The sequence below is a fragment of the Etheostoma cragini genome, chromosome 14 (assembly GCF_013103735.1).
Source record: "Etheostoma cragini isolate CJK2018 chromosome 14, CSU_Ecrag_1.0, whole genome shotgun sequence".
Taxonomy (NCBI): Eukaryota; Metazoa; Chordata; class Actinopteri; order Perciformes; family Percidae; genus Etheostoma; species Etheostoma cragini.
This window is the reverse complement of record NC_048420.1, coordinates 16681054-16696940: the sequence shown is the minus strand read 5'-3', so window position 1 is coordinate 16696940 and position 15887 is coordinate 16681054. Positions and strand designations below refer to the sequence as shown.

The window sequence follows — 15887 nt, the reverse complement described above, 5'->3', positions numbered from 1 at the left end:
AAATAGCTTGTGATGATTGACTCTGTCAAAGGCCTTAGAAGCATTAAGAAACCCAATTGGCATAGATAGATTCTGCCTTATGTTCTCCTGTAAGGAAAAAATACAAAAACGTAGCAAACGTAAGGTGCTCTGCTGTGCTGTGGTCTGACCCACTTGCTTTCTTACCAGATAGCTGTGCTACAGCCTGGCAGACTTTAAAGGTCCCATGGCATGAACATTTAACTTTTTTTTAAACAATAATATGCATTCCCCCAGTCTGTCTATGGTCCCCCAGTGGCTAGAAATGGCAATAGCTGTAAACTGAAAGAAGCAAGGTTACCTCCCCTTTCTCTGTTTTGCCCGCCCATCTGAGCTACATTATTAGCTAGCTCCAGACACCCCCTCTACGGTACACAGAAGCAATGTATTGGTCCTGTTCAGAGCTCTCACCTCCTTCCAGAAGCCAATGACATCATTAAACATATGTTTCTCAGCCACTGAGTTTGCTCTCATAGCATGTTCATGTTTACCAATGTAGCGGATAGCATATTTGAATCTAGTGCCCATGCCTGTGCCCATAGCCTAAATGGTACCTTAGCTTCTACAGGATGTGCCTCAACATGCCTGTTCCATCCAGGATTATTAAGGACAGAATTAAAGGGGAAATCAAACTGGATGCTCAGCTGTCATCTTGTGACCCCCCCCCCCCATGAGGCAGTCCTGACTATCACTGATATACATACATATTATATTTCCTTAACCCAAACCCAAGCCATGTGTAATTTGTATTAATTGTTGCCGACTTTATGAGTTAAGATTGAGCCCACATATAGGGGCTATGTGAGTAGTGTATGTGTGTGTGACAGTCTGACCTATGTATATGTTATAGAATCACATGGGATTTGTACGCATGTGATTTGTAGGAGAAAAGAAGAAAAAGACCAGGCTGGATTATACAAGGGCATTAGGCCATGAAGTGTGTATAAACCAGAGGTGGATTCCTCTCTGCTGCTGCTTTCAACCTGTGACTGCAAAGGTCATTTATGATAAAAGCCTGTGAAAAGGTCATGCATCCTTCATACAAGCTGGGACCACAAAGAGACCAGCAACGTATTCCTCCAAAGAATCACAGTCAGCAAGACCTGGGAAGTGGTCGTAAACTATTCATTGAAGAGACAAGGGGGACATCTACTGGAAGGGAAGAAACGTATCTTTAAAAAACAGGAAACATAACAGTTGCAAAGGCTAAGGTCAAACATTCATTAGCCTACATGCAGCAACATGTTAAGAGTGGAGTTAGATGCCCAAACTATGTAGAATATTCTTTCAAAATTATTAGGTTTATAATTCACTAATTAGAAGTTTAGTTGCCATTGTATGCTAAAAGCAAACAATGAATTTCCAAAAGGGTCAATGACATTTCTGCACACCTTTTGGCAGTAAATTAATCAAATGCAAGATCTATTATCATCTTAAAATTTTGATTTAGATGTTCAAATTGTCTAAACTTTTTTCTTCTAGTATATTGTATTTACAGGCCGTCATCAGTCCATAGTGCCAGAAAAATCCCTGTATGTACATCATAGTGTAAATGCGCACTGTTCTAACATGTTAATATCATGATCACTATCAATATAAATAAACGCATCGCTGTTTATATTGTCCTATTCACCTATCTGATGTTACAATAATAATTCCCTATTTATTTTCAGCACCTTTTTACTGTCTACCATTGCACCACAGTTTATAAATTTCATTTTGTGTTTTTTTTTTTAAAACCTTTTTCAGTTTTGGCAACGCACATGCTTGGCCACGCCCCCTCCTGTTCCCACGTGCTTCTGTGCTGCAGCAGCCGTCACATGACAAATGGTTACTTCCTGTTCCTAGGCTGTTTACCGTTATCATCTATTATTATATTATACATCCATGGTTTTTGCTGCGAGAGAAATTAAAGGATCTGCTTTGCTTTCCAGCGATCCTTTTCATCCTGACAGAGAGGACTAGTTTGGGGAAAAACAGCGGGGAATACATATCAATCGTGTTCACTGTTATCTAGACTGCGGAGAGATGAGCATCGGAGGGGCGGGTAGCTAGCTAGTTGACTGGATAAACCGACTATATCGCCCGCCCTTTCGATTTAGAAAAGAAACAAATGCAGCTTTGTATCTGCTAGTAGACACCCAACCGCTGCTTTTCTTCCTCGCCGTGACTTCTGTTTATTAACGATAACATTAGCACCAAGTGGTGGCTAATTGACGTTAGCTCTCTTTTCCCAAACAACACGCAATCGACATGTCAAAATACACAAGCTTTCCAGAGCCGATGGACGACCCCAACCCTTTTCAAGTGGGTGAAATGACATATCAATCTAATATTAGCCTGTGTCAGTGTCTTGTTTCACGGTGTGTGTTTGATTGGCGGAAGTCACTGATGTTTGCTCTGTGTAATAGCAGGCGTGTTGTTACTCATGTGACGTGTGTGGCTTTTTTTTCTGGGCCTTTCTGCCCTCCTTAATCTTTGCCCGCTTGAAGCTCTTATTAACAATGAATACATCAACAGAAGCCACACAGGTTTGTTGGACAAGGATTCATGTTCCAGCAGACCAAGTCAAATGTCTTACTGTGCTAATTGAATTATCATTTGATTTTTGATCTGCTAGGACCCTGCAGTGACTCAACACAGCAGCAACACAGGATATGCCACACTGGACCTTTACAACCCATTTGATAATACTACTGGGGTAAGTAATATTGTAATATGCAACAACTAAACTTTGTTTTCTGTGAGATGATAATGTAACAATAAGGGTTAATTGTTTATAGTGTCATGTAAATGTAAAATGCAACAGTCACCTTAAGTGTCATTCATGAGCTTTCCGTGTTTTTTTTTTTGCGGGGACAGAGCTTTAGTCACTTTTTGATTCTGATTCAGAGGGCTACGATGTGATCATAAAATCATTATCGATGTCTTCAAACTTTAACTTTCCTTACATGATTTATTTTTTCTCCCTGTGAGAATACTTGCTATTTTTTAAAGTACATTGTATTTGCAATGGTCCATAGACAAAAGATACATGTATCATAATCCTTTATCAATACAATAGTAGAAACAAATGGAAGAGATGTGTCAACTGGAAGGTTGCATTTGCCAACATATTTCCCTGCATTGCAAAGAACCAACAAGAAAAGAAACATAAGTGAGCCTGACAACTTGCATACAATGTGGCCCTTGTCCGCCAAAATACTGCCATACACTAGCTTTTAAACCAGGGGGTGTCAGTCGGATTTTATCCATCTGCGGTTGCTCATGCTCAGCCATACTCCCCAAAATTTAGGAAATGAGTATGCCTGGGTTTGAAGGTCAACAGCACGCACATATTTACAGCCCGGTCTTACAAAGTTGTTTGAGACTGCCATAATGTTGGTAGTTACTTCTCTGCATTGAGACATAATCTTTCAAGAGAGAATCATCAGAGAAGCATCGAAGAATCAATGGGATCAATAGGAAAAGCTAATGAAGAAACTCAGCAAAAATTATTTTGAACATTATCAACAAAAAATTACCTAAAGATTGGTGTGATTAATCAAATTTCAACCTGCATTTAACTTTGTCTGTCATGGATTGTCTAGAACAAATACCATGTTCAAACATAGGGATGCTCATAAGTGTACGTGGTACCATAGAACCCTAGGCCAAAGGTGAATGATCGATTTTATAATTGTTTCATCTGATCTGAGGCGTATGTATTGGACACTCGGGTGAAGAAAGGGCGGAGCTGTCAACTGATCACCGTCTGGTGGTGAGTTGGGTCAGGGGATGGGGCAAGACTCTAGAAAGACCTGGTAAGCCCAAACGGGTAGTGCGAGTAAATTTGGACTGTCTGGTGGAGGCCCCTGTCCGACAGACTTTCATCCCACAACTCCGGCAGAGCTTTTTGTGCATCCCTCTGGAGGCCGGGGGAGGTCTGGGACTGTGCCTAGGGAGTGGCAGACCGGGGTGGTAGGGTTCCTCCCTTCAAAAAGGGGGACCAGAGGGTGTGTGCCTATTACAGGGGTTTCACACTTCTCAGCCTCCCTGGTAAAGTCTACTCCAAGGTGCTGGAAAGGAGGGTTCGGCCGATAGTCGAACCTCGGGTTGAAGAGGAACAATGCGGATTCCGTCCTGGTCGTGAAACAACGGATCAGATCTCCACTCTCGCAGGGATCTGGGAGGTCACTGCAGAGCGTCAGTAGCCTGATAATCAGACCAAATTGACATTTTGTTTCACTTCCTAATTCATTCTTTTTGACTTGACGAAGTAATCACAGATGGTCGGTGGCTGTTCAGTTGTCTGAAACTAGGCAAAAAAAAAACTCCTCAAGATTGTGTAATATAACCGCAGCTATCATAACGCCATTATAATGTCAGCTGATGATCTTCTGTTTTATTGATGCAAGATATAACTGAGATATAATCTTAATTAAAATAACAGTTGACACACAGTAAATATAAAACAGTGAAAGTGTCTCTAGAGTTTTGGGGGTCCTGGGGGGCAGTTGCCTGCTTTGCTCCATTGGTTACGAGGACTGGATTGTACTTCATTAAACTAAGACTAATTGCGATGAACGAGCTGAAATATACACATTGCTTTGCGATATGCATTTCATGGATTTGACTATTTTTATTGCTAGGAAACAGCTTGGGCCTATGTTACTTCCTGTCAGCTGCTGATATTGGCAAATACTACAGCAATAGGAACTATACAAGGAATTCTTTTGAAACAGAACTAGTCTTTGTAGATCTCCTGCCATCTCAAACTGAGTGCATGAGCACAAGCATCCTGCTTGCCCACGATGACATATGAGTTGGGAAAAGTTTTGACCTAATGTGCTTTATTTGCTTTTGACCAGCCATATTTTGGTTTGTTTGTTTGTTTGGATCCCCATTAGCTTTAGCATAAGCTATGAGCTATTCTTCCTTGGGTCCTGCAAGCTATTTTGTGACAACACAATGTACACAATACACAAACATTAGACACTACTTCACATTACATAAACACTTCACAAAATACAACTACAACTAATTTCGTAAATATATTTACAAAATTACACGATGAAGGTGAACTGATGGTGGTCTATGATTTGGGAGAAAATATGAAAGCTATTTACTTGTGTTAGAATAAAATGTAGCTTCTTGAGTAAACAAATCAAACATATTTGATATATATTGGTATACATATTATTAAAGAGGGACTTTGTTCAAATTGCAACTTGTCTAACCCGGGTGCTGCGGTTTCTTCCCACCATAAAAGACATGCATTTATACATTTTAAACTCTAAATATCAGTAAAATTCCATTGCCACATTATTGTACATGCAGTATAATGCTTCATGTGTGATGGTACTGATAGAAAAATGAAATTAAAAATAAGCTATTTTCAATGCAGAAATTTGTGAAATCATAGTCTTTCTGGGCGTGCTTACAGGATGAGTTCAAATGATTTATGTCTGTTTTTTTTACCAGCCTCCACCTCCGTATGAAGCCACCTCTCCCTCTGCTCCATCTGTGCCTGCACAGACCCCACCCACCAGGACTACACCCACTGAGCCTCGCAACTATGGCTCCAATTTCTCCCAGGTATACATGCTGCAATGTAAAAACTTGTTGCTTTTCACTTTAGACTAAGTTTCACCATCTGATCTTAAGATCAGCACATTCAGAGGCAGTTGGTTGCACAAAAATGAGATTGTACTATAACTGGATTCTGAAAAATAGAAATGTGCAATAGATGTCAATGCTGATCCAAAAATTCCCAGGAATACCATAAAAGCCTGTCTTCTGTGAAGCTTCTATGCTGTCAGGTCTTTTAAATAATCCTTTTCATTATTTATGACACCAAACATAGCGTATCTCTTCAAAACTCGCAGTTCTAATGCATCATTTACTTTGCGTCTTACTGTGTTAGACTGCAGTGAACGCTACCACAGCAGAGCTCCTAAAGAAGCAGGAGGAGCTGGAGAAGAAAGCCCGGGAGCTGGAGAGGAGAGAGAGAGAGCTTGAGTCACACAGCCTGGGACCTGGAGCCTGTAAGAGGAGGAGGATAAGAGGGGAAATAAATACCTAAGATACCTAAATGGATTATTGATTTAATGATTTCAAAAGAAATCACTGTTAGTGACGTTTTCCCACTGTTCTGTTTATCAGCCCGTCAGAATAACTGGCCCCCACTGCCTTCATTTTGCCCTGTTGGCCCCTGCTTCTACCAGGACATCAATGTCGAGATCACTCAGCGCTTCCAACGCACCGTCACCATCATGTATTACTTCTGGATATGTGAGTTCCTATAACTCTTATTATGCCCTGTTGTGTGAATTCCCAGCATCATTGTTGCAGTGTCATAACGTAATATAATTATCAAAGTGTTTCATTTCTCCAGGGATCTGGGTGGTGTTCTTGCATGGGGAAGTAGTACTGTGCATGTGATAGGAGTGAAAATTTTAAATCTCCACCTTTTGACACTTTAGCGGATGGGGGAGGTTTTGTAACTGAGACAATCACATAAGAAAGTGAACTTAGAGCTGACTCATGGCTGTGTGTGACTGTACTGTCCGAGTAAAAGCTGGAATGTTTGCACAAAGACTCTGACACTCTACTGCCAGATCGAGGACTTTGGCAGGACCCAGCTGAAATCAGTGTCCACCAAAAGTTGAAGATGGTTTAGCTATCTTCACCAGGGGCCTCTGCCGTACGCAATACGTTGAAAATAAGCAACCCAAAGCTTCAGATTGTAATTGTTCTCCACACCCCATCCGCATGCATTCTGGGAAAAAGTGGGGGGGGTTCTGGGGGGGGGGGTTTAAAATAATATATTTTCATGTGCATGTTCACAAATGTAAATTTGGGTTCTGGAATGCTTTCAAAAATGAACCTTGATGTAGCAAGAGAGACCAAAAGAAAGGAAGATAAAGGCAGGCAGAAAGTGAGCTAATCAGAGAGAGAACATTAAAAAATATTGTACCAGGATTGGAAACCTCTGGACTATAAAATGTAAACAACAATATAAATTGTATGTTTAAGTTCCTTATTATTGTTTTTTTTTTTTATTCTGTCTTGACACTTAATATAGTTATAATTATATTGTAATATATCGGCCACACAACATGCTCTGTTCTGTCTTAAATCAAAGTGGTAGAGAGTTCAATCACACTCCATGTACCAAATATGTAAAAAGAATTTCACTGTAATCAAAGTAATTTCTTGTTATTGTTGTATCGGTGTAAATCCAGACAGCTAGCTAGTTTATCTATCCAATCTGAGTTTTCTGTTGCACGACAAAAACATCTTTTGAACATACACATCTTTCACCAAAACAAGTTCCTTCCCACATCACAGATTACCATGTGGACTAGCCAGACCCTCATCCGCAGCGCTGTGGAGATAGGTATGGCAATGTGAGACTACAGTACAGGAGGGGTACTATGTAAAACAGACAAAAAACAGGTTATAAAATTGCCTTTAACAAACTGCTTCAAAGGATGATCATTCTTGTACCTTAGGAATGTCCTAAAACAAAACCAGTTTGAGCCTGGACAGAGGGACAACTGAATGAGCCAACTCTAAACCAAGCAGCGGGCAAAGGAGGGTAATAATTAGCATCATATTGCATCAGCCATAGTCCTGGCAAGTTGGCTCTTTCTTTAGAGTTGGGAGGGGTGTGTTGGATTTGTGTTTGAGTACACAGATCTGTAATAGAGCAACAAAGACTTAATCTATAAACTCAGACTGCTGTGCTGTTCATTCTTGTTCAACCACTCCTATTTTTCCTTCTGTCTCCCTTTTTATGCTATTTTATCAATGTCCAGTATGCACTTGCACGCTGTTCTTCAACCTGATCTCCTCCATGGCCATGTTCTGCGTGGACCCGTCGGGTGGTGTTGGCCTGGGCCTCGCCATCCTCTGGGGCCTCCTCTTCACCCCCTGCTCCTTCATCTGTTGGTACCGACCCATGTACAAAGCGTTCAGGTGTGTTCCACCATCTCGGTGAAAAAGCCAAAACGTGTTGGCCAAAAATTGTAACTTTTATCCTTCACTTGCGGTGGAAAGTTTTTGCCTCTTTCTTACAGGACAAGTTAGCCACATAAAAACTAAATGGACGTGAGCTGTTACTGTAACACTTTTTTTTTATCTCCCTTCTCTAGGAGTGACAGCTCCTTCAATTTCTTTGTCTTCTTCTTCGTTTTCTTTGCCCAAGTGGTCGTCTCCGTCATCATGACTATTGGGATCCCAGGATGGGGTTTCAGGTGTGACTAATAAACAAACCATCGCTGTGTTAGACAGATGCATGACTTTTTCCCAGTTTCTTTCCTTGGGTTATTTTTCACTGTCTTTTCCCCTTAGCGGTTGGATCGTGAGCCTGGCTGCTCTGAAAACCAGTGTCCCTGTTGGTGCGATCATGATGATGAATGCCGTCCTCTTTACTGCCCAAGCCGCCATGGGGGTTGTCATGCTGAAGAAGGTGAAAGCTGAATAAATTTGTTTACATGCAGGGAGAATTCACAGGTAGTGACTCAAATTAAGGTTGTGTTTTTGACAAGGTGTCAGTCACACTATCCTATCTATTTCAGGATGTGGCTTTTTTTTTTTTATGCAGGCAATTGGGCGCCCAGATAGCTCAGTTGGTGGAGCAAGCGCCCATGTATAGAGGTTTACTCCTATACGCAGTTCGACTCTGACCTGCGGCCCTCTGCTGCATATCATTCCCCAGTCTCTCTCTCCTTTCATGTCTTCTGCTGTCCTATCAAAATAAAGGCTGAAAATGTCCCAAAAAACTATATAAATGCAGGCAATTGTGCAAAAGGCAGAAAAGTAATCGTAATTGTTTGTCTATGTGAAGTATTTGTATGAATCCAATGAATGAATAAGTAGGTCTAAGTTAAATAATCATAATACCTCAATATGAATGTGCACTGTGCTTGTAAATGCTTTTCATTCAACTAAAAATGAATGCTAGATAATTACAGTAAAAGATAGTGTGACATGATCTAGTGGCTCCTAAAAGAAAGCTAAAGGGAGAAAGTAAAATCCAAATGGTCATGCTGTATACTTTCTACCTGGTCTGTGGATATACTCTCACCTGCTGTGCCCAGGTGGTTCCCTTACCATGAAGCAGTCTGTAGATAATGAGAAGAATAGCCACGATATCGGGTTCTGTGTATCATTTTCACCCTCACAATGTGCATGATATGAGGATGAATTGCTCCATGTATCAGGTGTCAGTGCATTTCGCTCTTCCCTCTTTAGGTCCACAGTTTATACAGGCAGACTGATGCCAGCTTTCAGAAGGCCCAGGCCGAGTTCGCCACCGGAGTCATGTCCAATCAGGTCGTTCGCCAAGCCGCCACCAGCGCTGCCACCAGCGCTGCCCAGGGGGCCTTCACCGCACCTCGATAGAGAGGAACAAGAGGGGGAGGGAGGGTGAGAAATGGAGGAGGAGGGCCTTTTCAGCTTAATGGAGGATCTGTTTTGTATTTATTTCCCCACAGGTGATTAGAATTTGTTTTAGGGGGGTGACTGAGTCTGTATATTTACCTAAGCGACTGAACTACAGGGCATGTGCATGAGACAGAGATGTGGTTGTCTTATTTCTAAAGGGGTCCAGGACAAGTTAGCTACATTGGAGTCAAAAAGATAGTTTGAAATGTGAAAAGAATAAGATGCCTAAACTGTATGAAATGTAAAGCATTTGGACCAAGTGTCAGTGAACGCAGGGAAAATACTTATGTTGTGTGAAAAGACAAGCTGTGTGCCAAGTCAGACAGTTCTTGCCTGGATAGTTCCCATTTTTTTTAATGACGTAGTCTAGATGTACATTGTTTGTGCAGTGCCATGTTTGAGTTGGAGCTGAACACTGAAATGTTGCCATTCTAACACTTGATTTGAACTGAGTGGCTCAACTTTGGCCAATGCTAATCTTTTTGTGGCTTAAATTTAAACTAACAAAGCTTTGTTATTATTCCAAATGAGAACCCATATTCACTTATTTGCCAAAACCTCTTTTACTGTAAAGATTATAAACGTGATGTTTTAGTTACAATCTATCTGTCACTGTTTTGTTGGTGCTGAGTTTGGTTATTGTTATTATTACAGGTCACTGTCTTGGTTTTAATAAATAATGTGATGTCATGCCTACACAGTCTACTGCAGTTATTAATGCATTATGTCATTGACAAGATAATTATCAAGATACTGTATTTTGATATTGTTTTAATGTGTTAATGGACTCAAACCTCCCGCTTTAAGCAAGTTAGGTATCATAAACATATTTACACCGATTATTTGTCATAAACGGACATTGTATGCCTGCAAGTGCGTTGCTAAGAAACCAATTGGATCGAGTTCTGCACCGAAAGTAGCGCTAGCTAGTTGGTTGCCTAGGCACAGGATTCAATACATTTGAACCAAATTTGTGTTTAAAAAAAAAAAAAAGAGGATCTCACTTAAACATTTTTGATTCTCTAGCGACACCCAACACACTAGAAGGAAACTGCATCCGTGATGCAACTTGTTGCGGCTTCTTTTAGCAACTTGATCTATGCAGCAGTGACTGAAGCAAGTCTGGATCTTGACGCCGAAGGTTATTTATATATTTACTAATCTCTCCTTAATAAACTTTATTATAAATATGAAAGTGAGGAGTGTATTGCTTGCTCGTTAATGATACGATTGTGCAATCTGTCTACAGCCGTTTTCTGACATATCTCACGGGCACCAAACTGTCAGCAAACTGCTCGGACAACCGAGTAAGACTTTTACGGGCTGCTACCCGGACGTCAGGTCAGCCACTGTGCGTCACCGTGAAGATGGCGGAGGCTGCGGACACACCACAACACAGGTTTTTCTGTCACTGCTGTAAACGCGAAACAAACCCCAAAATCCCGGTGAGTCACTTTGGAGAGTGTTGTTTTTTCACACGTGCTGGCCTGAGAATAACGCGAATGGACAGAGTGATTGCAATTTTCTGAGGTCTTTATATATTTTTGAAAGTAGTTAACTGATTGTTCATTTTTTAAAATTAATTCGTGGGATCACCAAAGCACACATAGGCTATATTGTAACCTGTTTGTGGTTGTTTATGTGTGTAGGCTACAGCATGCACCAGTGTCTTACTTTAGAGGAATAGAGGGAGTAGAACAGCTGGCGATTCACGTTGCCATATTTAGAAGCACCCTTGTTGGCGACTGTTGTCTTGTGTCAACTGCGTGTGAGAGACGTAGGAGGGGCTGACTGGGTGTCACCACATGCACCAGAAGCGCTTCTTAAACTGTTACATTCCACAGAGCCGCAAATATATACCTTTAACCCCTGGAGAGCGATTAGTTGTGTAGGCCTACCCTTTCGTCTTAGTGAAGCCCAACTGACCGACAAAACTGGTTCACCTTTACTGTTTTAGCTGGAGATTAATTTCTGCAGAGGAGCGCGCTGTGAAAGCCACTGTTGGAGCGCATTTGTTGCGCAGCTGGCACTTTTTATGGCACGATTACGCACAGATATATTTACGATGGAGTAAATGCGGGTATGACTGTGTGAGTGAGAAAGAGAGAAGGTGTGTATGAGCGATATATATATATACACTACCGGTCAAAAGTTTGGGGTCACTCACAAATTTCCATTGGACTCCATTATAGACAGAATCGCAGCTGAGATCAGTTGCATTGTTTTTTTTAACCAGGGCAGCAGTTTCCAGATTACATTATGTGCTTACATAATTGCAAACGTTTTTTTTATGTTTTCTTAGTTAGTTTTTTAAAATAATATCAGATTAGTAAACAAAATGAGCATTTGGACCCCAAACTTTTGACCGGTAGTGTATATATATATATATATATATATATATATATATATATATATATATATATATATATATATATATATATATATATATATATATATATATATATATATATATATATATATATATATATATATATATGTATATGTATATGTATGTATATATGCTATGTCGCTTCTAATTAAGGTAGGCCCTATAATGCAACAGCGACATGCAATAATATTTTAGAAAATGGTGTGTTTCCAGTTTGGAAAAGTTTCCACTTTTTCTTTCAACATGGCAATTGTGACGTCTTGGTTGCGTTGTGGTGAAGAAGCATTCTGTGTTACTGCATTGTATCTGGTTTGATTCTTGCCAGGAACTGTTGTTCCATGTCATACCCCTCTTTAACTCCACCCCTTTCCTGTCTGTCCTGTCACTATCTAATTAAAAAAGTGCAGTTTTTTGTTCAACATGGTAGCGACCACAAAGCCATATCTATAAAGACAGGGCTGAGCCCCATCCAACAACCTCTGGGATGAACTGGAGCCTGACTGTGGGCCAGACCTTATCAGCCGACCAAGATCTTGTCAAAAGCCTTCCCAGAATAATGGAGGCTGTTATAGTGGCAGATTAATCCCCATCATTTTGGCATGAGAAAAGAAATGTGAGTGTACACATGCTTTTGGCCATGTAGTTTATTTATTTATTTTCTCTTCAAGGATTTTGTATGCCCAAGATGTGACACTGCCTTCATTGAAGAGGTGACAGAAGACTCCAGGTACAGCTCAGTTTTGGTGTTTAAATGTGCTGTTCTATATTTACTCTTATTCATAAAAAAAAACGTATTAAAGCATGAAACTATTAAATGATGGTCACTGTAGTAACAGTGTGAGGCTCTTAAGAGTTGTGTGTTTCATTTTAAACCACTGATATCAAAAACAATTTCTATTTTCCTGTTTAGTCTCCTGCAGAATAGCAGATCAGTGGCCATTGAAGACTTGTTTTTCTCAGAGGTATGTCCTTACAGCATTTCAATAAGTACACTACTCTTTTGTGGATGCTTTGTTTGACACATTGGTTCTCTGGTCCCTCTCCAAGTTTTGGCAGCTGCTGTTTATGGAGCGCTCTGCTCTGCTGTCGCATCCGCCCTCATCAGACTGCGACCCAGATGACAGCGAGCAGATATCTGCAGGTCAGAGCCGTCTTTCTCTAGGGTCACCGGGCGCTACTGAGGCCGGAGAACCAGAGTCACCTTCCCAGCCTGAACAAAGGCCAGCAGTGGAAGGGTGTGTGTGGACATAGTACACAGAAACATAACCAGTGTGTTCTGAACTATGTATAGTACATACCTGAAAAGCACATAAAGCACACTAAAGCAGACATCTTTGTGGTCGGATTTTGCCCTTTTCAAGGATTGTGCAGCAGTTCTTGGCCGGCCTGTTTTCTAACAGCGGAAACTCCGGTGCTGCAACAGCTACACTGTAAATGCTTTTTAATTTTCGATTCCCATCATTTCCTTTTTATTTCATCTAAGGTTGTGTTGTAAACTCTCTCTTTCTCTTTTTCTCTCTCTCTCGCTCGTTCTCTTGTTCTCTCTCTTGTTGTCACGGCGCTCAGATCCAACATGCTACAGTTGCACTCAAACCCTGGAGATTATGCTTGGGGTCAGGGAGGTCTGGATGCTGTTATCACAGAGGTCAGTGATATCAGAGGTGGTGATTTCATAGCTTTATGTTTAGCATGGTTTCCTTCTTCTTGAAACAACCCCCCCAAATTCTGGTACAATCAAGTTACAAACTGTTAATTTCTTATGCTTTTATCTACCCATTAGGACTCTCTTGTTTTTCATTTGTTCCCCTCTCTGCCCCTCATGTCTCCTATAAATCCATACTCATTGTTTTTTTCACACTTACCTAGTTGTTAGGACAGCTGGAGGGCACAGGTCCTCCCCCTGCAGAAAAGGAGATGATCTCATCCTTGCCAACAGTTTGCATCTCTCAAGAACAGACAGGTAGCAATCCTGGCATGGCACACAGTACACATCCCTTTCCCTCCTCTTAGTTTTCCTTCCCATCTCCTATCATTCTTCCCTCATTCCTCTCATCTTATCTTTCCTCCCCTTATCTCTTTTCCTTCTCATTTCCTTTCTGTCTTTCCTTCCCTCTTCTGATCTTTCCTTTCCTCCTATCATTCCAGATATATTTCCATCACTCTTTCCCCTTCTTATCGGACCTTTCCTCTCCTTATCCCTCACCCTCTTTTATCCCTATTTTCCTTCTTCTATCTCTCCTTCCCTCATCTCATCTTCCCATTCCTCCTTTCTGTCCTATCTTAAATAATCTCTTAAACTGTTTCCTTTTCTCTTTTTACCTCTGCTTACTTTTCTATTATTACTTTATTTTCCTTCTTTCATCCTTCCTTTGCGTCTATAATCTTTGCCCCCACACAGTACCTGTGTACCGTGGATTTTTTTGTCTTTCCATGGCTTATTGACCATTTATAAAAACAGGTAAAAATAAATGTAAATTGTTGTAAATTGGTATGACTAAATCTTTATTCACACATCATTAAACTGGGTTCGCTAAATGAAATGACAGAGTACTACATTAAAAAAGTATCACCGTGTTACACTGTAATGCTCTAAAAAACTGTCTTGCTCATTTGAAATGTTCATCATTAAAGAAAATGAATGACTGGGTTTTCTGTTTCTCTGTGTCTATTTTTCTCGCATAATTCATACTTTCTGTTTCAATTTTCTTGTTTGTCTCTCCCAGACTGCAGACTGGAGTGTCCAGTTTGTAGGGAGGAGTATTCATCAGGGGAGTCTGTCAGGAAACTACCTTGCCTCCATTACTTCCACAGTGAATGTATAGTGCCTTGGCTGGAGCTGGTAAGAACGAGGAGAGGATGTGAATAGTGGGCTGAGGGGTTTGAAGGTCTTTTAGATCTGTCAAGGTTTTAATAGTGTAACACACATCCTAAATTCAGGGCTATAATGACAACATATATTATTTGTTACCAATTTTAAAACTTAGGTTGTACTGTAGATGATGTTACATGACTGACTTTTTGCCTGCCGATTAATACGTTTTTCTCTCCCTCTTACAGCATGATACCTGCCCAGTGTGCAGAAAAAGCCTTGACGGTGTCGACAACAGCCTCCTGCCCACATCAGAACCCCCAGAACCTCGCTCCATCAGGACGGAGCAACAGGAGCGACAGGCAATCTGAGAAATGGGCCAAGCCAATCTACCTCTTTTTACTTTTTTCAAGAGACACGCTTCTCACCTCAGACCTCTCCCTCTGTACTGTCCGTGTTTAAATAAAACATTACATCCATCACTGTCATGACTTACAGCTTCAACTCTCACTACTGTACACTCATCTCTGCTAGCATATACTGTATGTCTTCTACTCCAACATCATCAGGATTTTTTGGCTACACAACACACAAAAGGACGTGCAGTTTGCGGACAAGATGTGGAGGTGATGTGTCTACACTGCCCTCTTATGAGTTTTTTTGAACCACTGACTTTCACCACTGAGCTGTCAGTGGTTGTCAAAATAATGTGAATTTACAGAATTATGAAGTAACACCTTTGCATTAAGGCTCTTGATAAGACAATTTCCTGATGCAGAATATTTTGTTTTTCCACCCAATCTGATTCAGCTTTGAAGTGTTGTCTATATTAAAGCTAACCCTGTGATCCCCACAATGCTTCTTTCATCTCACTAATTATGAGCCAGATACTGTACATTCATAGTTAAGACCTTTTTATTGGTCTACCAACCAATCTCTTTAATAATCAGCACATATAAGGCTTTTCCGTGTTCCTTTTGCATTTTGTGGTCAGCATTGTTATAACAGCTTAATAGATGACAGTAATTGTTTGTTGGATCTTGAACCTTAATAGAATAAAATACAACAGAAAGGAAAGTTACTTTCAATAGGGCAGTATATGTAGAAGAATACATTAGGAATATAGTCTTATCCAATGAAATATAATTAAATAAAATAGTGCCGTTTATCATAGATTTGACAGAAATATAAAATCTCTGTTTCAATACGGTTCAATATGATTTGTTGGCTATGGAGCCA

The 15887-nt window shown here is 40.5% G+C and overlaps 2 protein-coding genes across 3 annotated transcripts; both read left to right on the top strand.

Annotated features, from left to right (window-relative positions):
- The first annotated feature begins 1856 nt into the window (after positions 1-1856).
- scamp3 (secretory carrier membrane protein 3) lies at positions 1857-9644 on the top strand. 2 transcript variants are annotated; one of them, XM_034892207.1, is made up of 9 exons: positions 1857-2325; positions 2639-2719; positions 5482-5595; positions 5924-6044; positions 6163-6291; positions 7821-7980; positions 8157-8258; positions 8356-8473; positions 9259-9644. In XM_034892207.1, the coding sequence occupies exons 1-9, from the start codon at positions 2272-2274 to the stop codon at positions 9406-9408; spliced, it is 1029 nt and encodes a 342-aa protein (XP_034748098.1). In that variant the 5' UTR covers positions 1857-2271; the 3' UTR covers positions 9409-9644. The 2 variants fall into 2 exon arrangements, with proteins under 2 accessions (XP_034748098.1, XP_034748099.1); XM_034892208.1 differs by lacking the exon at positions 1857-2325 and adding an exon at positions 2393-2549.
- A 714-nt stretch (positions 9645-10358) lies between these two features.
- On the top strand, positions 10359-15504 carry si:ch211-81a5.1 (E3 ubiquitin-protein ligase RNF115). Its single transcript, XM_034892209.1, has 10 exons — positions 10359-10591; positions 10700-10895; positions 12508-12566; positions 12750-12801; positions 12887-13074; positions 13201-13269; positions 13406-13484; positions 13706-13799; positions 14563-14678; positions 14897-15504. Exons 2-10 carry the CDS (start codon positions 10818-10820, stop codon positions 15017-15019), a joined length of 858 nt encoding a protein of 285 aa, XP_034748100.1. The 5' UTR covers positions 10359-10591; positions 10700-10817; the 3' UTR covers positions 15020-15504.
- Positions 15505-15887: the final 383 nt, after the last annotated feature.